At 39.5% G+C, this 20,795-nt stretch overlaps 1 protein-coding gene across 1 annotated transcript in view; it reads right to left on the reverse strand.

Annotated features, from left to right (window-relative positions):
- Window positions 1–19,668, reverse strand: part of Xpo4 (exportin 4) — an 84,990-nt gene extending 65,322 nt beyond the window's left edge. Inside the window, exons 1-2 of the mRNA XM_028787215.1 lie at window positions 19,594–19,668; window positions 2,979–3,084 (exon numbers count right to left, since the gene is read on the reverse strand). Of these exons, the coding sequence (XP_028643048.1) occupies window positions 2,979–3,084; window positions 19,594–19,662 (175 nt within the window). The 5' untranslated portion in view covers window positions 19,663–19,668. The remainder of the gene's footprint in view (window positions 1–2,978; window positions 3,085–19,593) is intronic.
- Between the last annotated feature and the right edge of the window lie 1,127 nt (window positions 19,669–20,795).

Genomic DNA, 20,795 nt, shown 5'->3' on the forward strand with positions numbered 1-20,795 from the left:
AAAAAAAAAAAAAAAAAAAAAAAAAAAAAAAAAAAAAAAAGGTGTTCTAAAAATAAAAGCAAGCCTACTATAGATAGATGGTCTGCCACTACAGTCTAACCTTAAGGTTTCTGTTCAAACCACAGGATGTAAGCTCTGAAATGCCAGCTATTCCCCATATAATGATACCTATACCTACTGACTAATAATAATAAAGTCTCAGTTGAAAATAATATTGACAGCATTACCAATGACAATTTTCTAGATACAGAAGTCAAGTTTCCTAACCCAACTGAACAGGCTGGTTTGTTTCTTTTTGTGCTGACTGCCTAAGATAAGTGAGTAGAGCCCATTTCTCCCTGAGAAGGTAAAGAAGCACTACAGAGGTGACTTCAGAAGTAGTAATAAGCCAATCCCCCTTCATTTCTTGGTTAATTCTTTAGCAAGACTTAAACTCAGGCTTGTTTGTCTTTTAAAACAAAACAAAACAAAAAACATTTAACCCTAAAAAACTAGTACGTTCCTAACTGCCAAAGACTTCTTAGGTGAAATAGTCTAAAAGGGCTCATGATAAAAAACACAAGCATACAATATGTACATACATGGGCACACACATAGACAAACAACTGTGTGTGCGTGCGTCCGTGCGTGCACACGCTCACACACACACAAAAGCAAAGAAGCAAAAACTAAGAAACAGAAAAGAGGTGAAATGAAAAATGCCTAAAACTTAAGCCAAAAAAGAGGAAGTTTTAAGAGGACAGAAAAGAAAAGCATCAAAGAGAAAACTCGCCCTTTATCAGAATATATTTCCCAGACATTCTACAAAATGACATATAATTCCTAAATAAGAATGTGAAAATTCTGAGTTGCGATTGACTGCCACTTGTATGAGAAGTCTTCTTAGAGGAATTTGCCCTTCTGTGCTGGTGGCAACTGAGTAAGGGGTTAAAAAAAGATTTTTGGTCAAGTTTAGATGCAAACATTAACGTAACCCAGAGCTTCGCAGTACACTCATGATAGTGCATGCTGCTGCGTACTCCAACTCCATCCTTCAAGCAGGTGACAGGTGAAACCCGAGCTGACTTCGAAAGCACAACTAGAATTAAGCACAACTAGAAACAGTGGTACTGCTCTTTACAGTGTCCAGACAAGCTCTGCCCTTATGAAAGCTACCATACATCATAAATACACACACTGAGAAATGAGAGGGCTATAAGCAAATAAACGCTAATAAATGCTTATAACATAGTCGACAATCACAGTTGCATTCAACAGAAAGTCAGATGAAATGCTGGGGAAACCCTAGACAAGGCAGGTGAGTTATCTGCCATTAAACTCAAACTCCAACTATTTTAGGTTAATAGTTTAACACAACAGTCTCTCAAATCTGTTAATTTGAAATAATTTCAGGGTAAAAATGAGGTATTACTCCTTTTAAAGTCCTTTGGCTGATGTTTTAGTTCTTCCTTTTATTTAATATTAATTATGCTATATGAGCAAAAGAACAAATGTTTTAGTAACAGAAACAAATACATTCAAGTATAAAACTCAACCATAAGTCCATTAAAATAGCTTCATTTTGCATTGAAAGGCAGTTGTTACAACTACTGCTTTAAAGGTAAGCTATTTTGAGCGAGATAACTACCTTCCTACTGCTGCTAGCTCCTGCCAGCCAAAACAGCCACTTATTTTAGATAAATAAAAAATAATTTTTATAAAAATAATTTTCATCTAAAAATAATAATAATTTTAAAAAACCTAGTAAATGAAGTAATGTGGTTATGTTTACTTTATTGTCCACAAAATGCTTTTGTATGCATGTCAACATAGGCACCTCCCAAAACCTTAAGATAGCTATGTCCGTGCCCATGGAGGCAAGTGGTGTCATTATTTTCATTGTAAAGATGACAGAGGCTCAGAGAGGCTGACCTCTCCAAGTTGACAATGTGCAAAAGCATCACTGGTAGCCAGATCTCATAGTTCAACAAAACTCTTTCCACTACAACCTAAGACCACTCACTCTATCAGCCTGATATGTGAAACATTTCAGAAGACATGGTCATCATTATAGCTTATTTCTGTATAGATACCAGAGTACTGGAAAGTGCAGATAAACCTTATCAAAATCATAAGAATAAATGGTCAGATGTTTTAGTTCCTATCAAGTAATTAATTTTGTAGTCATAAACAGGCTCAAAAAATTTAAGAACCTTAAGTATGAGCAATAAAGATACCTCCAACTAAACAAAGAGGCCAACAGTAACCAGGTTATAAAACAAAAACAATGCTGCTGTTATGGCACATCCCTTTAATCCCAGCGCTCAGGAGGCAGAGGCCAACCTGGTCTACAGAACAAGCTGCAAGACAGCCAGGGCTATACAGAAAACCCTCCCTTGAAAAACAAAAACAAGCAAACAAACAAATAAACAAAATAAAATCTCCCCTTTTATTACCATCAAAAAGTATAGAAGAGGCAACTCTCAGAAAATGCCATCTTGGTCAAGAGAACTATCATCGCTGTAACTGTTTTGTAAGAAGCCATTCTTGTATATGTTAGACATAAGAACTCGTAAGTACAAATCACTCTTTTATTTATCTATATTGACAACCTTCCCAAAAGTGACTAATTTGGCTAAGGAAGCTTAGTATAAACCAATTTTTAAAAAGGAAATATGGAAAATAGCTAAAAGAAAGAAAATACAGATCTTCCCCTAAACAATCTTAATATTCAAACAGGCATTAGGGAACTTAGTTACAATTACTATAATGATATGCCATTTGAAAACAGAAAAAAAAATATATTAGACCCTTCTCCCTAAGCTTCCTTTCTGGTTTCACAAAATACTTTAAATATACCAACAGCAACAGAAAAATCCTTAGTGAAAATGACTAGCTGACAAACCTGTTTGTATTAAAAAGGATTTATAATAACTAACATTCAAGATAGAAAAAACAGCTCTGATTATGTGAAAAACATTTTTAAAGTGAAAACTTACCCAAAATATGTCTGCAAACTGCAAATGGAGATTTGGATTTCCTAAATGATAGGAATATGTGCTCTGCGTGCTGGCGCTGCTCATTACTGACCATGGAAGGTGGTGCCTTGAGAGTAAACACAAAGACAGAGTGACCAGATGAGAAAGCCTGTACAACACCGATCCTCTCCCCACTGCAGAGAAACTTTTCACTTTGGGGGGGAAAGAAGAAGCATAAAACGTTTGCTTAAGCTTTTAAGGACAGAACTTCAAAATAAATATATAAAATACAGTTTTGGGGAAAAAAAACAAAGAAACAACCTTTGCCTCAGAACTATTTAAAGCTGACTACAATTTAGAAAAGGAGATACTTAGATATACCTTTAAAAAAAAATTAGGTAACCTCAACATCCTTTGCTTCAAAATCTACTGCTCAGACTAACTTAACAAATTTCCAAATGCCAAAACCCTTCAGTGCACAGAAACTGAATCCAAGTTACCAAAAAGTCTGTAAATGTTAAAAGTTTAGAATTCATGGAATATTATATAAATTCTCTGAATAATAAATTCAATCAAAATTTTAAATCCCACTTTGGTGCAATAACTTGTCTTCCAAAGCTATTTCTATACTGAAAAAGATTTAGCTAAAATATATTCCCATTACAAGGTTTATTTCTCTGCTAAAAAAGACTTAGCTAAATATATCTCCATTACATGGTTTAATTATCTTTTGATATAAGACCTATGGAAAAGGGAAAAGATTGGGAAAGATAACAGTTTATTATTCCAACCAATATAATGAAAGACAACCATGCTGATGTGGTGGCGCATGCCTTGAAAGGAGGATCTAAGTTTGAAGCCAGCCTGGGACACATACTAACACTGAGACATTATTATTAAAAAAAAAAAAAGAAAAAGAAAAAAGAAAGAGAAGAGTACAATTTTACCTATACCAAAGAATCTTAAAGATGAAACACATTTTTTCTATCAAGCAGACTAACATGAATCCCTGTAGCTAAAACCAGTGTACATTGTTCCTAAGGTTAGAGCACCCTCTACAGCTCTCCAGAGAAAAACAAATTTTAAATTAGGTTTTAGTAACAAAATACTGGGAGTAACTACCTACACTAGAAGTTTTTGTCCTGTCATCTGTAAACTCTTTATTCTCATCAGGAGAACAGAAGTAGTTGCTTTTCAAGGTTTCCATACCTAACACTGCAGATTAGTAAACACCACCCACTCATAGGCTGTATATAGAAATCAACACTGGGCAGTCTGGATCATTTTTCCTCTCATTATCCTTATGCTAGTTACTCTATAAACAAAAACTCCCTGTATAGTTAATGGTACAAAATACTCTGCTACTCACACATACTTTATAAAAAGTAAAGGTATGAATACATTAATGGATAGCATATAACTTAAAGGTTATTATTTAAGTACCTATTTAGATATTATCCACACAAAATCACTAGGTCAACATATTTGGCAGGACAGAATTTACTTTAGATTCCTATATCCAAAACTGTAAATTCTTTGAAAGAAAGCTGTTGTTCTGTGCACTTGTGGTTCCAGGTACTTGCCAGGCTAAGGCAGAACGATAACGTGAATGCAAGAGTTCAAAAGCAGTCTGGGTTCTATAAGCATATGCAGTCTCAACAACTGTAAAAGTGCTTTAAAATGATTTGGCAATGATTTCCAAAAGGCAAGTTATCCCTATCAGAAAATCCCAAAAAAGTTAGAGATGGCTCCATGGGTAAGAGCGCTTGCTATGCAATCATGATGATCTCAGTTCAAATCCCCAGCATTCACGTAAAAATTGAGCATGACTATGCATACCTGTATGTAACTTCAGTATGGGAATGAAAAGAGGGGTGGGGAACAGATCCTGGGAGCTCCCCATCAGCCAGCCTAGCTGAACCAGTGAGCTTCAGGTTCAGTGCCTTAGGGTAATAAGTAAGAGAGCAATCGGAAACACTCAGAAGGAGACCAGGAAACAGAACAAGTTAGGAGTAACAAAGGACACTGTGCGTGTGTATGTGTGTGTGTGTGTGTGTGTGTGTGTGTGTGTGTGTGTGTGTGTACACCTGTGCACTTGGATTAAATTCAAAGTGTGCACATATAATAAATAAGTGTGCACATGATAAATATACATATTTTCTCCTCAAAGTTCTCCAAGTGGTCCTGACCTAATGTGCCCCAACCACACTTGCCAAAGTTCTTTCCTTCAGAAATCCCAACTCATCCTCTAAAAACCATCTTCAGCTCTTCCTTCATCTTCCTTCCTCCACTCCATACAATCTCCTTCTCTATGTACCAATTACCAAACTCGCCACAAACACTGTTCCTGTTCCGTTCTTTCCTCTGCCATGTTAGGTTTCTGGCACCAGGGACTTCGTTCTACTCACCTCTAAGTCCCTAGAACCTACCATATACAAAACAGCAGCACTTATGAAAAGGGGGCCTAGCACTGAGAGATGCTTAGCATTGCAAGCTTTATTACAAGAAAGGGACAGCGGAAGAAAGCAGCTGTAATCGCCCTCATCCTGACAACTCTGAGGAAGAGGCAAGGGTCCACCTCCCACCACCACACCACACTACCATACTCTAAGCTTCACCTTCCCATAGTTCTTTGCTTACCTACAAATAAATTGTAATCTGGGAGAAAAAAAAAAACCCACAAAATTCCAGAATAAGCAACTCATAAACTCATTAGTCTCCTAGCAGCTATCTTGGTAGTCAGATCAAATGTCATAGCATGCCGGAGTTTATGTTCAAGCAAAATTTATTTGCCTGAACAAGGAGTCCAAAACACAAAAGCAATGTTATAATGCTAGCAATTCTAAGGCAGAACACTGTCATAACTTCTCTCTCATTTTAATTATTATTGCTTATTTCTGGACCTAATTTATAAAGTACACATCATCATAGGTAGGAATATGTGAGGAAAACTATACAGGAAGAACTAATAGTAACTATAGATTTTAGACGTTCACTGACTATCCTAGAATGTACCTCTTGCAGACACAAGAAACTAATGCATGTTGCCTCTGTGTTTCACAAGGAAATTAAGCATTCACTAATATGCTCAGGGACAAACTAGAATAGGAATCTGAACTAGAAATCAAATCCAGGCAGTATGACCAAAGGATTCTCACTCAACAAAGTTCTTAGATAGCTCAAAGTAGAAGCTCTTAGATAGCTCAAAGTAGAAGAGCAGACCTCCCTTAAGTCTTCCTCAAGGACCCAATTCAGACTCGGGGATGTTTTAAATGGCCTGTACAGCTCAGTAAAGAATGGTAACCTTTTAGCAGCTATTTATTTTCTCTCATTGACAACAACAGTAAAAATGCACATTTGGAATAAAAGGTGTCAGACATGGAAGCAATGAGAGACGGAAGCAGAGATCAGTGATAGATAAGAGACTAATCATAGGATCTTCAGGAAAATAAAGGCCAAGATGGGTGTGTTCCTACCAACACAGGTTATCATCAGAAGATCCAGAGCTCACAAAACCCAACACAAAAAGATTGACATTTCTTTCCTAAACTTCACCATCCCATCAGCACAGACAAGCAGCTATCAGTTTACATAATCTGGTAAAAACCTACGGTGACTCAAAGCCAAAAGAATCCAAAACTGGAATTCTGGAGATTATCTATTAATGCAGGGGTTAAATGACATGCACAGTGTTTCAGTGTGCTCAATATGTATTGGGGGGGGGGGGGTTTCAAAATCTTTGAATGGCTTCTATTCAAATGTATTTGACATGGAATATACTTAGCATCATGCCGGAGCTAGGAATGCACTTACATAATTCTACAAGAGAAGGCAGAAATCAATCACAGGGTTCAAAAGCCCTGTATCCACCAATTCATTCTAATCACTACTACTACCATGTTGCTAAGCCTTCCTTCAGAACAGCCACCTATTCCAAACCTCATTCTATAGACCTTCTACTCTTTGTCTAGGAAGCAATAAATGTGTTCTAAACTCTAAGTAATAGTCATAACATTACAATCATTATAAAACTGTGAGGCAGAATGCCAAATTCTTTTCACATATTAACACATTAATTCCAGGAACATCCTTGTAGGAATTACCTTCCTTTTAAATGGAGAAACTAAGATTTAGAAATTGTTAAATTCCTATGATTGCCAAGTTAGTAAGAATCATAATCAGAATTTGACCTCAAATACACACAACATTAAAACTTATTCCAGGGCTGGGTAGTGATGGAAATGCCTTTAATCCCAGCACTAGGGAGGTGGAGGCAAGTCAATCCAGGCCAGCCTGGTCTACAGAGTAAGTTCCAGGACAGACAAGGCTGCACAGAGAAACCCTGTCTCACAAAAAAACAAAACAAAACAAACAAACCTTATCCCAGGGATAAACAGAGTTCAGCCTCTCAGATGTCTAGTAGAATATGCTTACATTTTTAGCTTAGTATATATACCATTATGTACAGGTCATGAAAAAGACACAACACTAAAAGTCAGACTAAATAATTAGGTACTATTTGTACACAGAAAAAAAAAAACACTATGAGAGTAAAAGAAAACATGGTTTGAAGTCATACCATAAATATGTAATTAACACTTTTTTCTATTTTTTTAATAGATGGCTTCATATTCTAATTACAAAATAACAGACATGCCACCCAAACACACAAAACTTAGTAGCCTTTGATTCAATCAGTGAAGAGTTCGATTAGAATTTACTTAACTTTCAGTTTTCTCTTCATATTTTCTTGAACCTTTGGTTCTTACAACTGTTCCTATCTAAATTTAAAACTACTCCTATAAAATAATACATTTTGATATTTTACATTTATTCTATTATTCCAGCACCCAGAAATCAGATGGCACTCTGAGTTCCAGGCCAGCCTGGTCTACATAGGGAGACCTTGTCTCCCAGCACTAAGAGGCAGAGGCAGGCAGTGTTCAAGGACAGTATGATAGTGAGCCCTTCTATCAAAAACAATATAACCACAAAACCCAAATAATTAAATAACTAATTAATTGAATGAATAAATGAATGAATGATTGAATGAGGATGTTTAATGGTGCTTTACAAGAAGACCTGGAGTCATGGCCCTGATTAACTCCTCAAGCTCCTCCAGTACATTTTCCAAAGTTGTTCTACCAACTATGTTTCCTCTCAGACAGATTTTCTCTCCCAGCAATGATCTTACTCTTACTTTTAAAGTTTTTTTTTTTAAAAAAAAGGAAAGAGAAGTTGATTCCATACCAAGAACCAAGATTGACAAAACATGAGAACCATGTCTAAAGGCCTCCCAAAGTGCTGAGCTCCCCACTGAGACGCCTTTCATCTTCTACCACCTTCTCCAATTTGTTGTAAAATATTCCTCACAACTTTTTAACTCATGCTCTCCTCTTTCCCACACAGCCTTAGTTATGTATTTCCGAATCTCTCCTCCTCCCTACCTTAATTTTTTCCTGATTGTAGACAGTTCTACACTATTTCACAGCCCCTTTACACAGCCTTAACTATCACTTGATGACAAGAATGGGATATACGATCAGAGGAGCTCAGCTTCTAGTCCTATCTCTGCAGCAGATTCATAGGGAACTCTCAAGAATAGATATATATTTGCATTTCGGATGCCCACTGGCAATGAGAAGTCAATAACATAAGACCTGCTCTTAAAATTAAGCATACAGGACTCTCAAAATTAAACAATAATACAATCCTATTAAAAAATCTCTGGGAGGCAGAGGCAGGCAGATTTCTGAGTTCGAGAGTTCGAGGCTAGCCTGGTCTACAGAGTGAGTTCCAGGACAGCCAGGGCTACACAGAGAAACCCTGTCTCAAAAAAACAAAGCAAAACAACAACAACAAAAAATCTCAGCAAGGTTTTTACAGCTGTACAATCTTAACTACATGAAAAGGGCCAAAGAGTAGAATTTTGAAAAAGAATAAGGAAAGCTTGCCAAAGCAGGTAGATACTTCTGAAAGAATGAATGGTTAAAACTTAAAGACAGCCTTAAAGCAAAAATTTTTAAACGTGCACCTCCCTCCACCCACCTGAAGCAAAAGAAACAAAAGAGCAGAGAGAATCCCCAGCTAACAGATCAAAGTAAGACACATCAATGAAGGAAGGTCAAATTAGCCAGGCTGGTGGAGTAATAACAATTAGTATCTTAAAGAAATAAAACTGGATCTTTATATACATTGTACAAAGTAATAAATTCACTTTTTACATAGGAAAATTTAAGATTTAAAGCTGAAACACAAAACTTTAATAAAATGTTAAGAAGAAAACACAGGTTTGTCAGAGCAGTGAAAAGACTTCTTAAACAATTTTGTTTTACTCTTTTTAAAAATGTTATTCCTTGTTTTATTTAATTTTGTAAGATTTATTTCAATTGTAATTACATCTCTGTGTGGGTGGACAAGTGCCCTTGGAAGCCAGAGGTACAGGATCCCCTAATGCTGGAGTTAAAGGAGGTTATGAGTCACTTAACATGGGTGCTGGAACCTAAAGTTAGGTCCTCTTCAAGAGCAGTGCCTGTTCTTTTGCCACTCAGCCATGTCTCCAGTCCTATTCATTACCCTACTCTAGTTGAAAACAGACACCAAGGCTAACTTGCTAAATATCACAGACCATCATTGTTCGAAAACAAAACAAACAAAAAAATTGATATTCTAGACCCTTTATTATACTGCCTTTTGATTCCCATGACTTCAGTAACTTTTCCACTTTTACACACATGCGCACACACACACACACAGTGTGACTTCTCTATGATGACACCTGATAGGTGAAAATAAATAATTTCATAATTAAACATGGCTATATTATAGATTACAATAAAGTTTTTAAGATGAGCATTGAGAAAAAGTCTAAGCCTATTTGAGGAATTAGTCCTCACCTTACACTTACACACACACACACACACACAGTCATTTCTCCATCAATTATTTTAGCATTAAAAAAAATTAAAATTAATATATTCTCCACCCCAACCTTGTTCGAATCTCAGCACCTTCCACAGCTCCTAAGTGCCACCAATGGGCAAACTCAAGGTAATTATGATGGCAAAAAGGACTTAGCACAGGCCACAGCTGCCTGTTTTCTTTGGGTTACAACATCCTACTCCCTTCTGCATTTAATTATTCATTTTCTTCATTCAATATATCCTAAAGCAACTACTCTAAGACAAGTCTTGTGCCAGATGCTATGCATAAACTATCAAAGAAAAGCAAGCAATGTCTCAAACTAAAATATTAAGAGTCTAACAAGGGAGACCAGTATTGATCAAATAACACATAGGCAGTTCTGAATGTAGGTCAGTACAAAACAGGGGAATCTTACCTTCCAGGTCAACAAAGGCTTCCCTGAAAAGTGAAGACACTCTAGGCAGAATGAATTGTTTATGAAATGCCTTGTGTTAGTATGGAAAACAGCAAGGAGAACTGAGAAAACTGGAGTGGCCACAGAGACTCAGAGGGAGAAGTGCTCAGGTGGCTGAGGTGAGACCTAGGCCTGACTGGCAGCAGTGACACGCTAGCATACTTCACACAGAGATTATGCAGGAACCTACAGTGGGAAACCATCTTGCCTATCACCAGAGCCAAACCCTAAACCCTAACCCTAACCACAACCTGAGTGCCAGAACAGGAACTGTCACTCAGTGACCTTGGGACAATAAATTATAGAACAAAGAGAATTAATCACTTTAAGAAATTACTAGAATTTTTCATTTTACAAACACTGGTTTTGAAATTCCACCAAAAAAAAGCAAGTAACTAAAAGCTTAGAAATGGAGAAATCAGTTCTAAACACAGGGCCTGATGCACAGTGGACAAGAGCTCCACACTGCAGCTACCCCACCAGATTAAGGTGACAGTCTAATACAAACACTTTACAGGACCTCATTCCTAATGAGGAAGAAGTGCAAAATTATTTTCTTATAACTGAAGATAAAACAGCAAGATGCATCAGCAGAGACTTTAAATTCTATAACTCATGAAGTGACACTCTAAGAATGTACTGTAAGACTTCTACTAACAACAACTGTCAGAAGAAAAACAGAAATGCTACATACATTTACATCTAAACTAAATTCAAACCTACATAAAACTTATTTGTATAGTTAAATTTTTATAAAAAATCTGCAAGAATCATCGGCTCTAAACGTACATGATACTACAAAATAATTGACTAGAAAACTACTCTAATGTTATTAACATATAATACAGCAGCTGTAGTAATAGATGCATGAACAGAAATATCTAAAAGAAAAACCTGTAGTCTTATGTTTGGTAAGAGCCGCTGATGTCACTTTCTACTCTACTGACTGAAGATGAACTTGCAAAAAGAATTTGGAAAACAACACATGGCACATGCATCTCTAGAGTTCAAGGTCAGCCTGGTCTGTGTTCCAGGGCAACCAGGAAGACTACATACTGAGATCTTATCTCAAAAGAAAACAATAACAACAACAAAATACAACCAAAAAATTAATACCTTTATAGAAAGACATGACCAATCAAGACATCACATCAACTATATAACACACTTCTAATTTTCTTTAAGATAAAAAAAACCTTGATTTGAACACTACATAATTTATATGTACATGTATGCATGGTTCCCCCTCCCCAAAAATACATACAATTATCAACTAAAAAAATTAATTCTGGGAGGCTAAAGAAATGGTAAAGCAGTTAAGAAGCATGTACTGCTCTGGCAGGAGACCTGAATTCAAACATTATTTATGACTCAAGTAATGTTTTATACTATAAAAATTTCTAATTATGGGGCTGGAGAGATGGCTCAGCGGTTAAGAGCACTGACTGCACTTCCAGAGGTCCTGAGTTCAAATCCCAGCAACCACATGGTGGCTCACAACCATCTGTAATGAGATCTGATGCCCTCTTCTGGTGTGTCTGAAGACAGCTACAGTGTACTCATATATAATAAATAAATAAATCTTTAAAAAAAAAAATTTCTAATTATATATTAAAACAAAAATTGAAGGCTCTTGCCACATCAATCGCATTCCGCTGTCATTCTGAACAATTTAGTGCAGACCTTCCAGTGCTGTTCTATAAAGACCCAAATACATGAGGATCGTCGTTGTCATCTTTCTTCCTTCTTCCTCTCCTCCTTTTTCTCTTCCTCTCCCGTCTCTATTTTTTTTTTCTTTCTTGAGACAGGGTCTCACTATGTAGCTCTGGGTGCCCCAGAACTGTCAGTGGTTCTCAATTTGTGGTTCTAGACACCTTGGGGGGTTAAATGACCCTTTCAGAAGGGTCATATATCAGATATCCTGAATATTGGATATTTACATTACAATTTATAGCAGTATCAAAATTACAGTTATGAGGTAGCAATGAAATAATTTTATGGTTGGGGTCAGCACACCATGAGGACCTGTATTCTTATTAGACGGCGGCAGCATTAAGAAGGTTGAGAACTGTTCTCAGTGGTAGACCAGGCTAACCTCAAGTTCAGAGATCCAGCTTGTCTCCACCTCCCAAAGTGCTGGGATTAAGGGCATGGGCCACCACAACCTGCTAGATTTTTTTATTTTTTAAAGAAACCAAAATAGGACAAATTCGTTTCTGTACTTTTACCTCATTTATCTTGAACATCTTTCCATGTCCACTCAGATCCTTCCATTAAAAGAATAATCAGGCTGGGTGTGGTGGCACACCGAGATCTTGGTGAATTTGCATTTACTTAGGGAGTTCCAAGATACCCAGGGCTACATAAAAAGATCTGATCTCAAACTGTGCTCTCCCCACCCCCACAAAAAAAAAACCCACTACATATTATTACATCTATGAGTTTTTCTAAATTCCATAAAATTTCATTAACTATCATAGAATATCCAGTTTACTTGTATAGACTGAATAAATGCCTAGAAGTGAAATAGCAGGAGGAAAAAAAATTGATGATTTTTTAAAGCTTTTGGAACTCAATGAAAACCTTTTTACCACAATTTGTCATGTTTTATATTTCTACTAAAAGAGTCTATTTCCCCTTATGTTGACAACTTAAAGCACAATCGCATTTACTTTCTTTGGATCATTCTGTTACAATTTTCTATTCTTTTCCATGCCAATGAACTTACAGATCAATTATTATAGTTTCTATATACACTTTAGTAAGTGGTACATCGAGCCTGAAGACCCTTCATTTTTGCTTTAAAAATGTTCTTGGTGGCCAGGTGTGGTGGCAAATGCCTTTGATTCCAGCACTTTTAGGAGGCAGAGGCAGGTAGATCTCTGTGAGTTCAAGGTGTGCCTGGTCTATGCAGTGAGTTCCAGGATAGGATAGGATAGGATAGGACAGGACAGGACAGGACAGGACAGGACAGGACAGGACTGTGTAGAGAGACCCTGTCTTTAAAAAAAAAAAAAAAAAGTTCTTTGCTATTTTCATAATTATTCTTCTTGATACATTTTTTGTTTGCTGTTTGTTTTATTTTGGTTCTTAGGGCTTTTTGTTTTGTTTTGGAAACAGGATCTTACTATTTATGTAGCCTTGGCTGTCCTAGAACTCTCTAAGTAGACCAGGACTAGTCTCAAACACAAAGATCCTCCTACTTCTGCTTCCTAAGTGCTAGTATTAAATGAATAAACTAGCACAGCAGGTAGGCTTGTATGTATGTTTTATAATGCCAGAGATGTTCCACGAAACAGTCATCGCTGAAGAGTGGTGGGAACAGCTTAAAGAATGTGCAACTGCCCTCATAGTCCACACTTCTGTATAACTTGAGTTGTTTCTGTTCAGAAAGATATTGCTAAGACCATTTTAAGTCAGGGATAATACTCATAGTATATCATCACTGATGTAAAAATGAATGAATGGCCAGGCAGTGGTGGCACACGCCTTTAGTCCCAGCACTTGGATTTCTGAGTTCGAGGCCAGCCTGGTCTACAGAGTGAGTTCCAGGACAGCCAGGGCTACACAGTGGAAACCCTGTCTCGAAAAACCAAAAAAAAAAAAAAAAGAAGAATGAATGAATGAATGAATGAATAAACAAAGCAAGCAAATAGGAAAAAAACAGAATATGTATTGTAAGAGCCAGTAAGTAAATAAATAGGTAAAAACATAGAATATGTGTTGTACAAAGTGGAAAGAGCAAAGTATATTTAAACTGTTATACAGCTGTACTGGCTGGTTTTGTGTCAATCTGACACAAGATGGAGTTATCACAGAGAAAGGAGCTTCAGTTGGGAAATGCCTCCATGAGATCCAGCTGTAAGGCATTTTCTCAGTGATCAAGGGGGAGGGCCCCTTGTGGGTGGTGCCATCCCTGGGCTGGTAGTCTTGGATTCTATAAGAAAGCAAGCTAAACAAGCCAGCAAAAGCAAGCCAGTAAGTAACATCCCTCCATGGCCTCTACATTAGCTCCTGTCTCTAAGTTCCTGCCCTGTGTCAGTTCCTGGCCTGACTTCCTTTGGTGATGAACAGCAATTTCGGAGTGTAAGGTGAATAAACCCTTTTCTCCCCAACTTGCATCTTGGTCAGGATATTTTGTGCAGGAATACAAACCCTGACTAAGACAAACCAGCACCAACCAGCATAGTGAGGTATTCTGTGACAACCTGACCATGTTTTGGGAAGGACTGTGGAAGGACTTTGGAACTTTGAGCTAGAAGAGCCACTGGGATGTTAAGATCTCTGTGGGATGTTCTGTAGGAGCTTGGAAGAAAATGTTGAGAACAGAGTGCAGAAGATGGAGGCCTGGCTTGAGAAATTTCAGAGAGAAAATTAAAGACTCTTATCAGGGTTGTTGCTATTTTGATTGTGAAGATTCTGTGGTTTTGGTTAGCTGAGGCTGAAGCATCAGCTGTGATTAACAAGATACCAGAACTACTTTTTTTTACTAAAGTGAAACCTTTAGATTAAGTGAAACCTGTAGATTACTGGGACAGTTGATGCTGGTTAGCTGGAGCTAAGAAATTAGTGGTCATTAAGAAGAGACCAGCATCACTGAGGTGAAATCTTCTGGAAAGTATTTTCTGAGAGCACAAAGAGGCTGTGTTCCAGAGATAGCCAAGATTGTACTTCGTGCTGTGGCTGGACTTGGCAATGTGTAAGAGTCACCCAGGTGGTACTGGTTTTGAAAGCATGAAGGGGTCATGAAGAGCAGCTGAGGCTTGGCACTGTGAGAGGCCAGGGAAGGCCATTGGTGAAGGTGCAGCCTCAGTTGCAACTGATGGTCCAGGACTGAAGAGGTCATGCAAAGGAGTTGAGGCTTGGCACCATGAAGAGAGCCTATGAGAGGCTACTGGTGAAGCCTAGTTGCAGTGGAAGACAACAGTGTTTTAGAGATGCCAGTACCAGGCCGGGCGGTGGTGGTGCATGCCTTTAATCCCTCCCGGCACTTGGGAGGCAGAGGCAGGCGGATTTCTGAGTTCGAGGCCAGCCTGGTCTACAGAGTGAGTTCCAGGACAGCCAGGGCTACACAGAGAAACCCTGTCTAGGAAAACCAAAAAAAAACAAAAAAAAAACAAAAAAAAAGAGATACCAGTACCATGAGATGACCACCAAGAACAGCAGCAGCAGTGGAGTACAGGCAGCTGGAGCCCAGAAGACAAGGTGTGTGCTACAAAGGGCAGAGCTGGAGAAGTGACCCAAGCCCTTGGAGGAGCCCAGAAGATTGTGAGTGGATCCCAGACATTGAACGGTTGGAGTTTGATTTTGCTTTTGACTGTGACTGTGCCCTGATATTTTTTCCCCTTTGAAGTAAGAAATTATTTTAGTGGAGCCCAGTTAAGAGACTTTGAATTGTAAAAAGACTTTGAATTTTAAAAGAGATTGGATATTTTAAAAAGATTGAATTTTTAACAAGAATTTGTAAAGACTGTGGGACTTTTAAAGTTATTTAGATCTTGGGGATGAATAAGAAAGTAAGGGTTGAGGCTTAATAGTTATGTGTTTGTGTGTCAAGTTGACAAGGGGTAAATTGTACTGACTGGTTTTGTGTCAACTTGACACAAGCTGGAGTTATCACAGAGAAAGCCTCCCTTGTGGAAATGCCCCCATGAGATCCAGCTGTAAGGCATTTTCTCAATTAGTGGTCAAAGGTGGAGGGCTTCTTGTGAGTGGTGACATCGTTGGGCTGCTAGTCTTGGGTTCTATAAGAAAGCAAGTCAGTAAGAAACATCCCTCCATGGCCTCTGCATCAGCTCCTGTATCCTGACCTGCTTTGGTGATGAACAACAATTTGAAAGTGTAAGCTGCATAAACCCTTTCCTCCCCAACTTGCATCTTAGTCATGATGCTTTGTGTAGGAATAGAAACCCTGACTAAGACAGCAGATTACATAAGAAAGAGAAATGGGACAGGAAATATTTATGTATTGATTTACTTTAAAATTACAGTCCATTGCCGGGCGGTGGTGGCACGCGCCTTTAATCCCAACACTTGGGAGGCAGAGGCAGGTGTATTTCTGAGTTCGAGACTAGCCTGGTCTACAGAGTGAGTTCCAGGACAGCCAGGGGTATACAGAGAAACCCTGTCTCGAAAAAAAATTACAGTCCAATATTTCTGCTATAATTTGTGATATAATATGTATTTTCAATATCAAGTCTTCAAGACAACATTTAGGTAATCTCAAATTTGAAGCAAAAAAAATTCTCAATGAAGAGAATGTTAGCATAGGAAGTATAATTGTTTTTACTCTGTAAAATATGTAAAATAGAGTAATTTTCAAGTAAAAGTCAACAACCTCAATCTTTTTGAAAAATAAATTGGAGAAGCTTATTTAAATACTTCTTCAGATAGGCAAGGTGGTACATATCTACCAGCACTCAGGAAGCTGAGGCAAAGAGACAGAAAATTCAAGGCTAGAGTGGACTACAAAGCAAGTTCCAGGACAGGCCCTGTCTCAAAACAAAACCATTTTCCCGCACCGGGTGTGGTGGTACACTCTTTAATTCCAGTACTTTGTGGCAGAGGCAGGCCACTGACCTACAGAGGGCATTCCAAGCCAGCTAAGACAACAAAATGAGACCCTGTCTCAAAACAACAGTTTCCCATGTCCACAATGTTTTCAGAAAGCTATCTGACTTGACTTGGTTACCATGACTGACTTACAACAGCCCGTCACCACTCCAGCTCGTCCACCTTTACCTGTAGCTCCTAGCAAACAGTACATACAGGAAGCATCTGTTAATACCTTTCAGACAAAGATCACTTTTTTCCTACCATGTGGTTTCTGGGGATCCAACTCAGGTCACAGGCTTGGTGGCAAGAACCTTTACCCAGTAACCCATATCATTAGCCCCTTCTTACCTGTCACCCTATATGTCCGTTATAATACTCAAATGTTTGACAACTTACTCCATAACCTTAAAAGGACTGATACTAAATGTATCCTTGTAGGATAATTAGTATGTTGATTTTGAGAAACAACATGTTGAATAAAAAAATCAACAGTTAAAAGGTGTTAGGATTGTAGGTTACGCCTGTGATCCAGCACTCTGAAGGCTGATGCAGGACCAAATGTCAAGGCAAGCAATGGCTACAGACATGAGTTCTAACCTAGCCTGTGCTACAGAGTAAAGGGTTCTAAATTCTGAAATGGGAATCTGGTGTACTGAGTAATGGATCAGTTTCATCACTAAATTTGCTGTCACCTACTCTTTGAACCTCAGTTACTCTCAACAGTGCAAAGCTGCTACAGGGATTCATAATACAGAACCCAAACTCTTAGCACTCAACAGAATAGTAGTACCGTTTTCTTACCCATCTATAAACATGATAAAAAAACTAGCCTTACTAGGAAGAGAAAAAATACATTGCCGATCATAAATACTAAGTTCCATCAAGTCAATGATGAACATCATCAATTAACCTATCAATTTAAATACTAGAGCACTGTTGTGCTCTTTCAATCCAGAATCCAATTAAAAACAGTACCCCTAAACCAGGCAGTGGTGGCGCACGCCTTTAGTCCCAGCACTTGGGAGGCAGAGGCAGGCGGATTTCTGAGTTCGAGGCTAGCCTGGTCTACAGAGTGAGTTCCAGGACAGCCAGGGCTACACAGAGAAACCCTGTCTTGAAAAACCAAAACAAAAAACAAAAAACAAAAAAAAACCTACCCCTATCTCCTAAGAAATCAGATATTTTCAGGGGCGATGATTTGGGGATTTTAGTAAACTTTTATTAAACTTAAGTTTTTACTGCATATTTTTAAAAAGATTTATTTATGTATTTTAACTGCATTGCCCTTGGAGGTCATCAGATACCCTGAAACTTGAGTTAAGGACAGTTGTAAATCACCACATGTTCTGAGCAGGGTCCTCTGCTAAAGCAACAAGTGATCTTAACCTCTGAGCCATTTCTCTAGCCCCTGTTCTCACTTTCTAAAAGCCAAAGCATCTGATATTGTATGTGAAGACAAAACATAATGGGTAGTACTAATGGCTACTCTAAAATGGGCTCAAATATTATTTTTTAAATGTTTTAACATTAATTTTTAATTACGTGTTTATGTATGTGTATGAGTATATGCATATCAATGCAGATGGCCCTGGAACTGGAGTCACAATTGGCTGAACCACTTGACATAGGTCCTGGGAACTTGCTAGGTCCTTTGAAAGAGCAGCATGTACTGAGCCGTCTCTTCAGGTCTTAACATATCCTTAAATATGATGCTCCAACACAATCCTTAACACTAACCTTAAAGTAAAAAAGGTTCGGGGTTAAAAAAAAAATCTGGCTGCATTTAGCTGTTAAAAAGTCTAAATCATTTCAAGTAATAAGATGGACCTCTAAGTTTAAAAAAAAAACTACAAATGCAGTAGTCATAATTTACAAAGGAAAAAAAAACCCGAATAAAAGAAAGAAATCAAGCTGAGTCAGCAAGCATAAGACATGCAGTTTACTGAGAAACTGAGCATAGTTTATCCTTACTTTTGCTCCTTGTGTAGAATACTGTTTATAGTACGGACTCGTCCTGCTCAAATACCCTCATCAAACTACTTGGTGGTAGTTGTAAGACTTCAGCTAATGAGTACCACAGAGTCAGTTTTCCAAAATGCGAAACCCATAAGAGCTCGGTCTTGAACCAAGTTTTGCCCCAACGACCTTGGTCCTAAAGATTAGCCTCCCTCCCTCCTGCCGGTCCGTCCACGTGCCGCCTGCTGCGGTTACCCAGAACTGCCTGCACGTCAGGCAAAGAGCTAGGGGACCCGACGCACAAGGGAACTAGGCTTGCTAACAGCACCCAGACTATGTTATCCCTCCCCTAACAGGATCAACTCCCCAGCGTCATGCACACAGACCCAAGAATGTTCCCAGACCCAAGTCCTGCCGGGTTCACTCCGTCCCTTGAGCTGCTACCCAGTCTGCTCAGTGCGGTATAAAGCGAAGCTGGCAGCACAGGAAACTCTCCATCTTACACCACTACACCTCAATGCCAGGCTGAGGAGCAAGGCGGTCAGGGAAGGAGACAGCACTAGAAAGTAAGGGACCAAGGCAGAGGAAAGTAGGATGGGGAATCCTGCGCCACGCCACCACCACCTCTACTTCAGGATTCATCCCAAGGCCCTTCCTGGCCACCAACCCAGGGGACGGCAGGTCTGACCCGGGAGAGCCAGCCGGAGTCCCACTGATCCCGCGGTTCCCCAGGCCCGGCGTCCTCACCATCAGAACTTTGGCCGCGTTCTCCAGCTGAGCGATCACTTCTGGGGGCCCCAGCGCCGCCGCCATCATGGTCTCTCTTCAATGACGCGCCATGCGCTGCATTATGGGAGCAGGCGCCGCGGCCGGCCAATCGCCGCCGCGACCCCGGCGCCTCTCGCGCCTCCGGGGCTGTCGCAGCCGCCGTCGGCGTAGCGCCCTGAGCGGCCTGACGGGACCGCCGAGTCCTGAGCAACTGGGAGGAGACAAGCGTGAGCCCAGTCGCGGCGCTGGGACGAAGGAGGCGGCAGCCAGCACCGGGCGAGGCCGGGCGGTTGGCTCTTGTCAGCCGCGGCCGTGCATCCCGCGCGGCTCTGGGCTCTGCGCATGCGTGGCTCCCTGGGTGCGGGCCGCGCGATCCTGGATCGGAGCCGCGCAGCCCCTTAGCTGCCGGTTAAGGTATTGGTGTCCTACCCGTGCGGTAGTTTCCTGTCGCTAGCATAGGCTGTCCAGCCCGGAGCAGGATCTCTCAGCCTTGGAAGCACTCTCCTAAAGGTGCGCCTACGCCCAGAACTCACGGGTTTCCTGCCTCCCGCTCCGAGGTTCCTACTGCTGTGAGGAGGGGGCGTCCGAGTGTTTTCTTGATTGAAACCCTTCTCCTTAACCACTTGGCTTCCTGAATCCTGTAAGAATTCAGCTGCCGCTTTGTACTTCAGGAGTTTATAACAGCAATGCTAACTAAGTACAGAATCTGAGGAAATGTGCGTTACAGTAACTGCAACGCGCGGTCTTCCTGTTCTTCAGGGTTTTGGTTTTGTAAGTCTATATCCAGGGAAGTGATCCAGACATTAGCTAGTTCAATGTTCAAACATTAGCTAGTTCAATGTTCAAAAGGTGGTCTAGCTGAAGTATTTGTATTGTTTCCACCTGACATCTCCTTTTCCTAAGTTTTGTTGAGTGCCTGTTCTGCTTTCTGGGAGTAAATCCACGTTTGTGAGTTCCTTCTGTTGAAACCTTCCTGGTTTTCACAGAGATTTGTAAGTCTGCCCCCACCCCCGCAAACACACACACACACACTTTTGAGGTTTTGTGTCTCCGAAATAGAATTGCATTACATTTTAAATGATTAATTTTTAATTTTATGTGCTGCTGTGTTTTGAGTGCGTGTATGTCTGTGTGAGAATGTCAAATCCCTGGAACTGGAGTTATAGACAGTTAGTTGTAAG

The sequence above is a fragment of the Grammomys surdaster genome, unplaced genomic scaffold (genome assembly GCF_004785775.1).
Source record: "Grammomys surdaster isolate TR1022 unplaced genomic scaffold, NIH_TR_1.0 125617, whole genome shotgun sequence".
Taxonomy (NCBI): Eukaryota; Metazoa; Chordata; class Mammalia; order Rodentia; family Muridae; genus Grammomys; species Grammomys surdaster.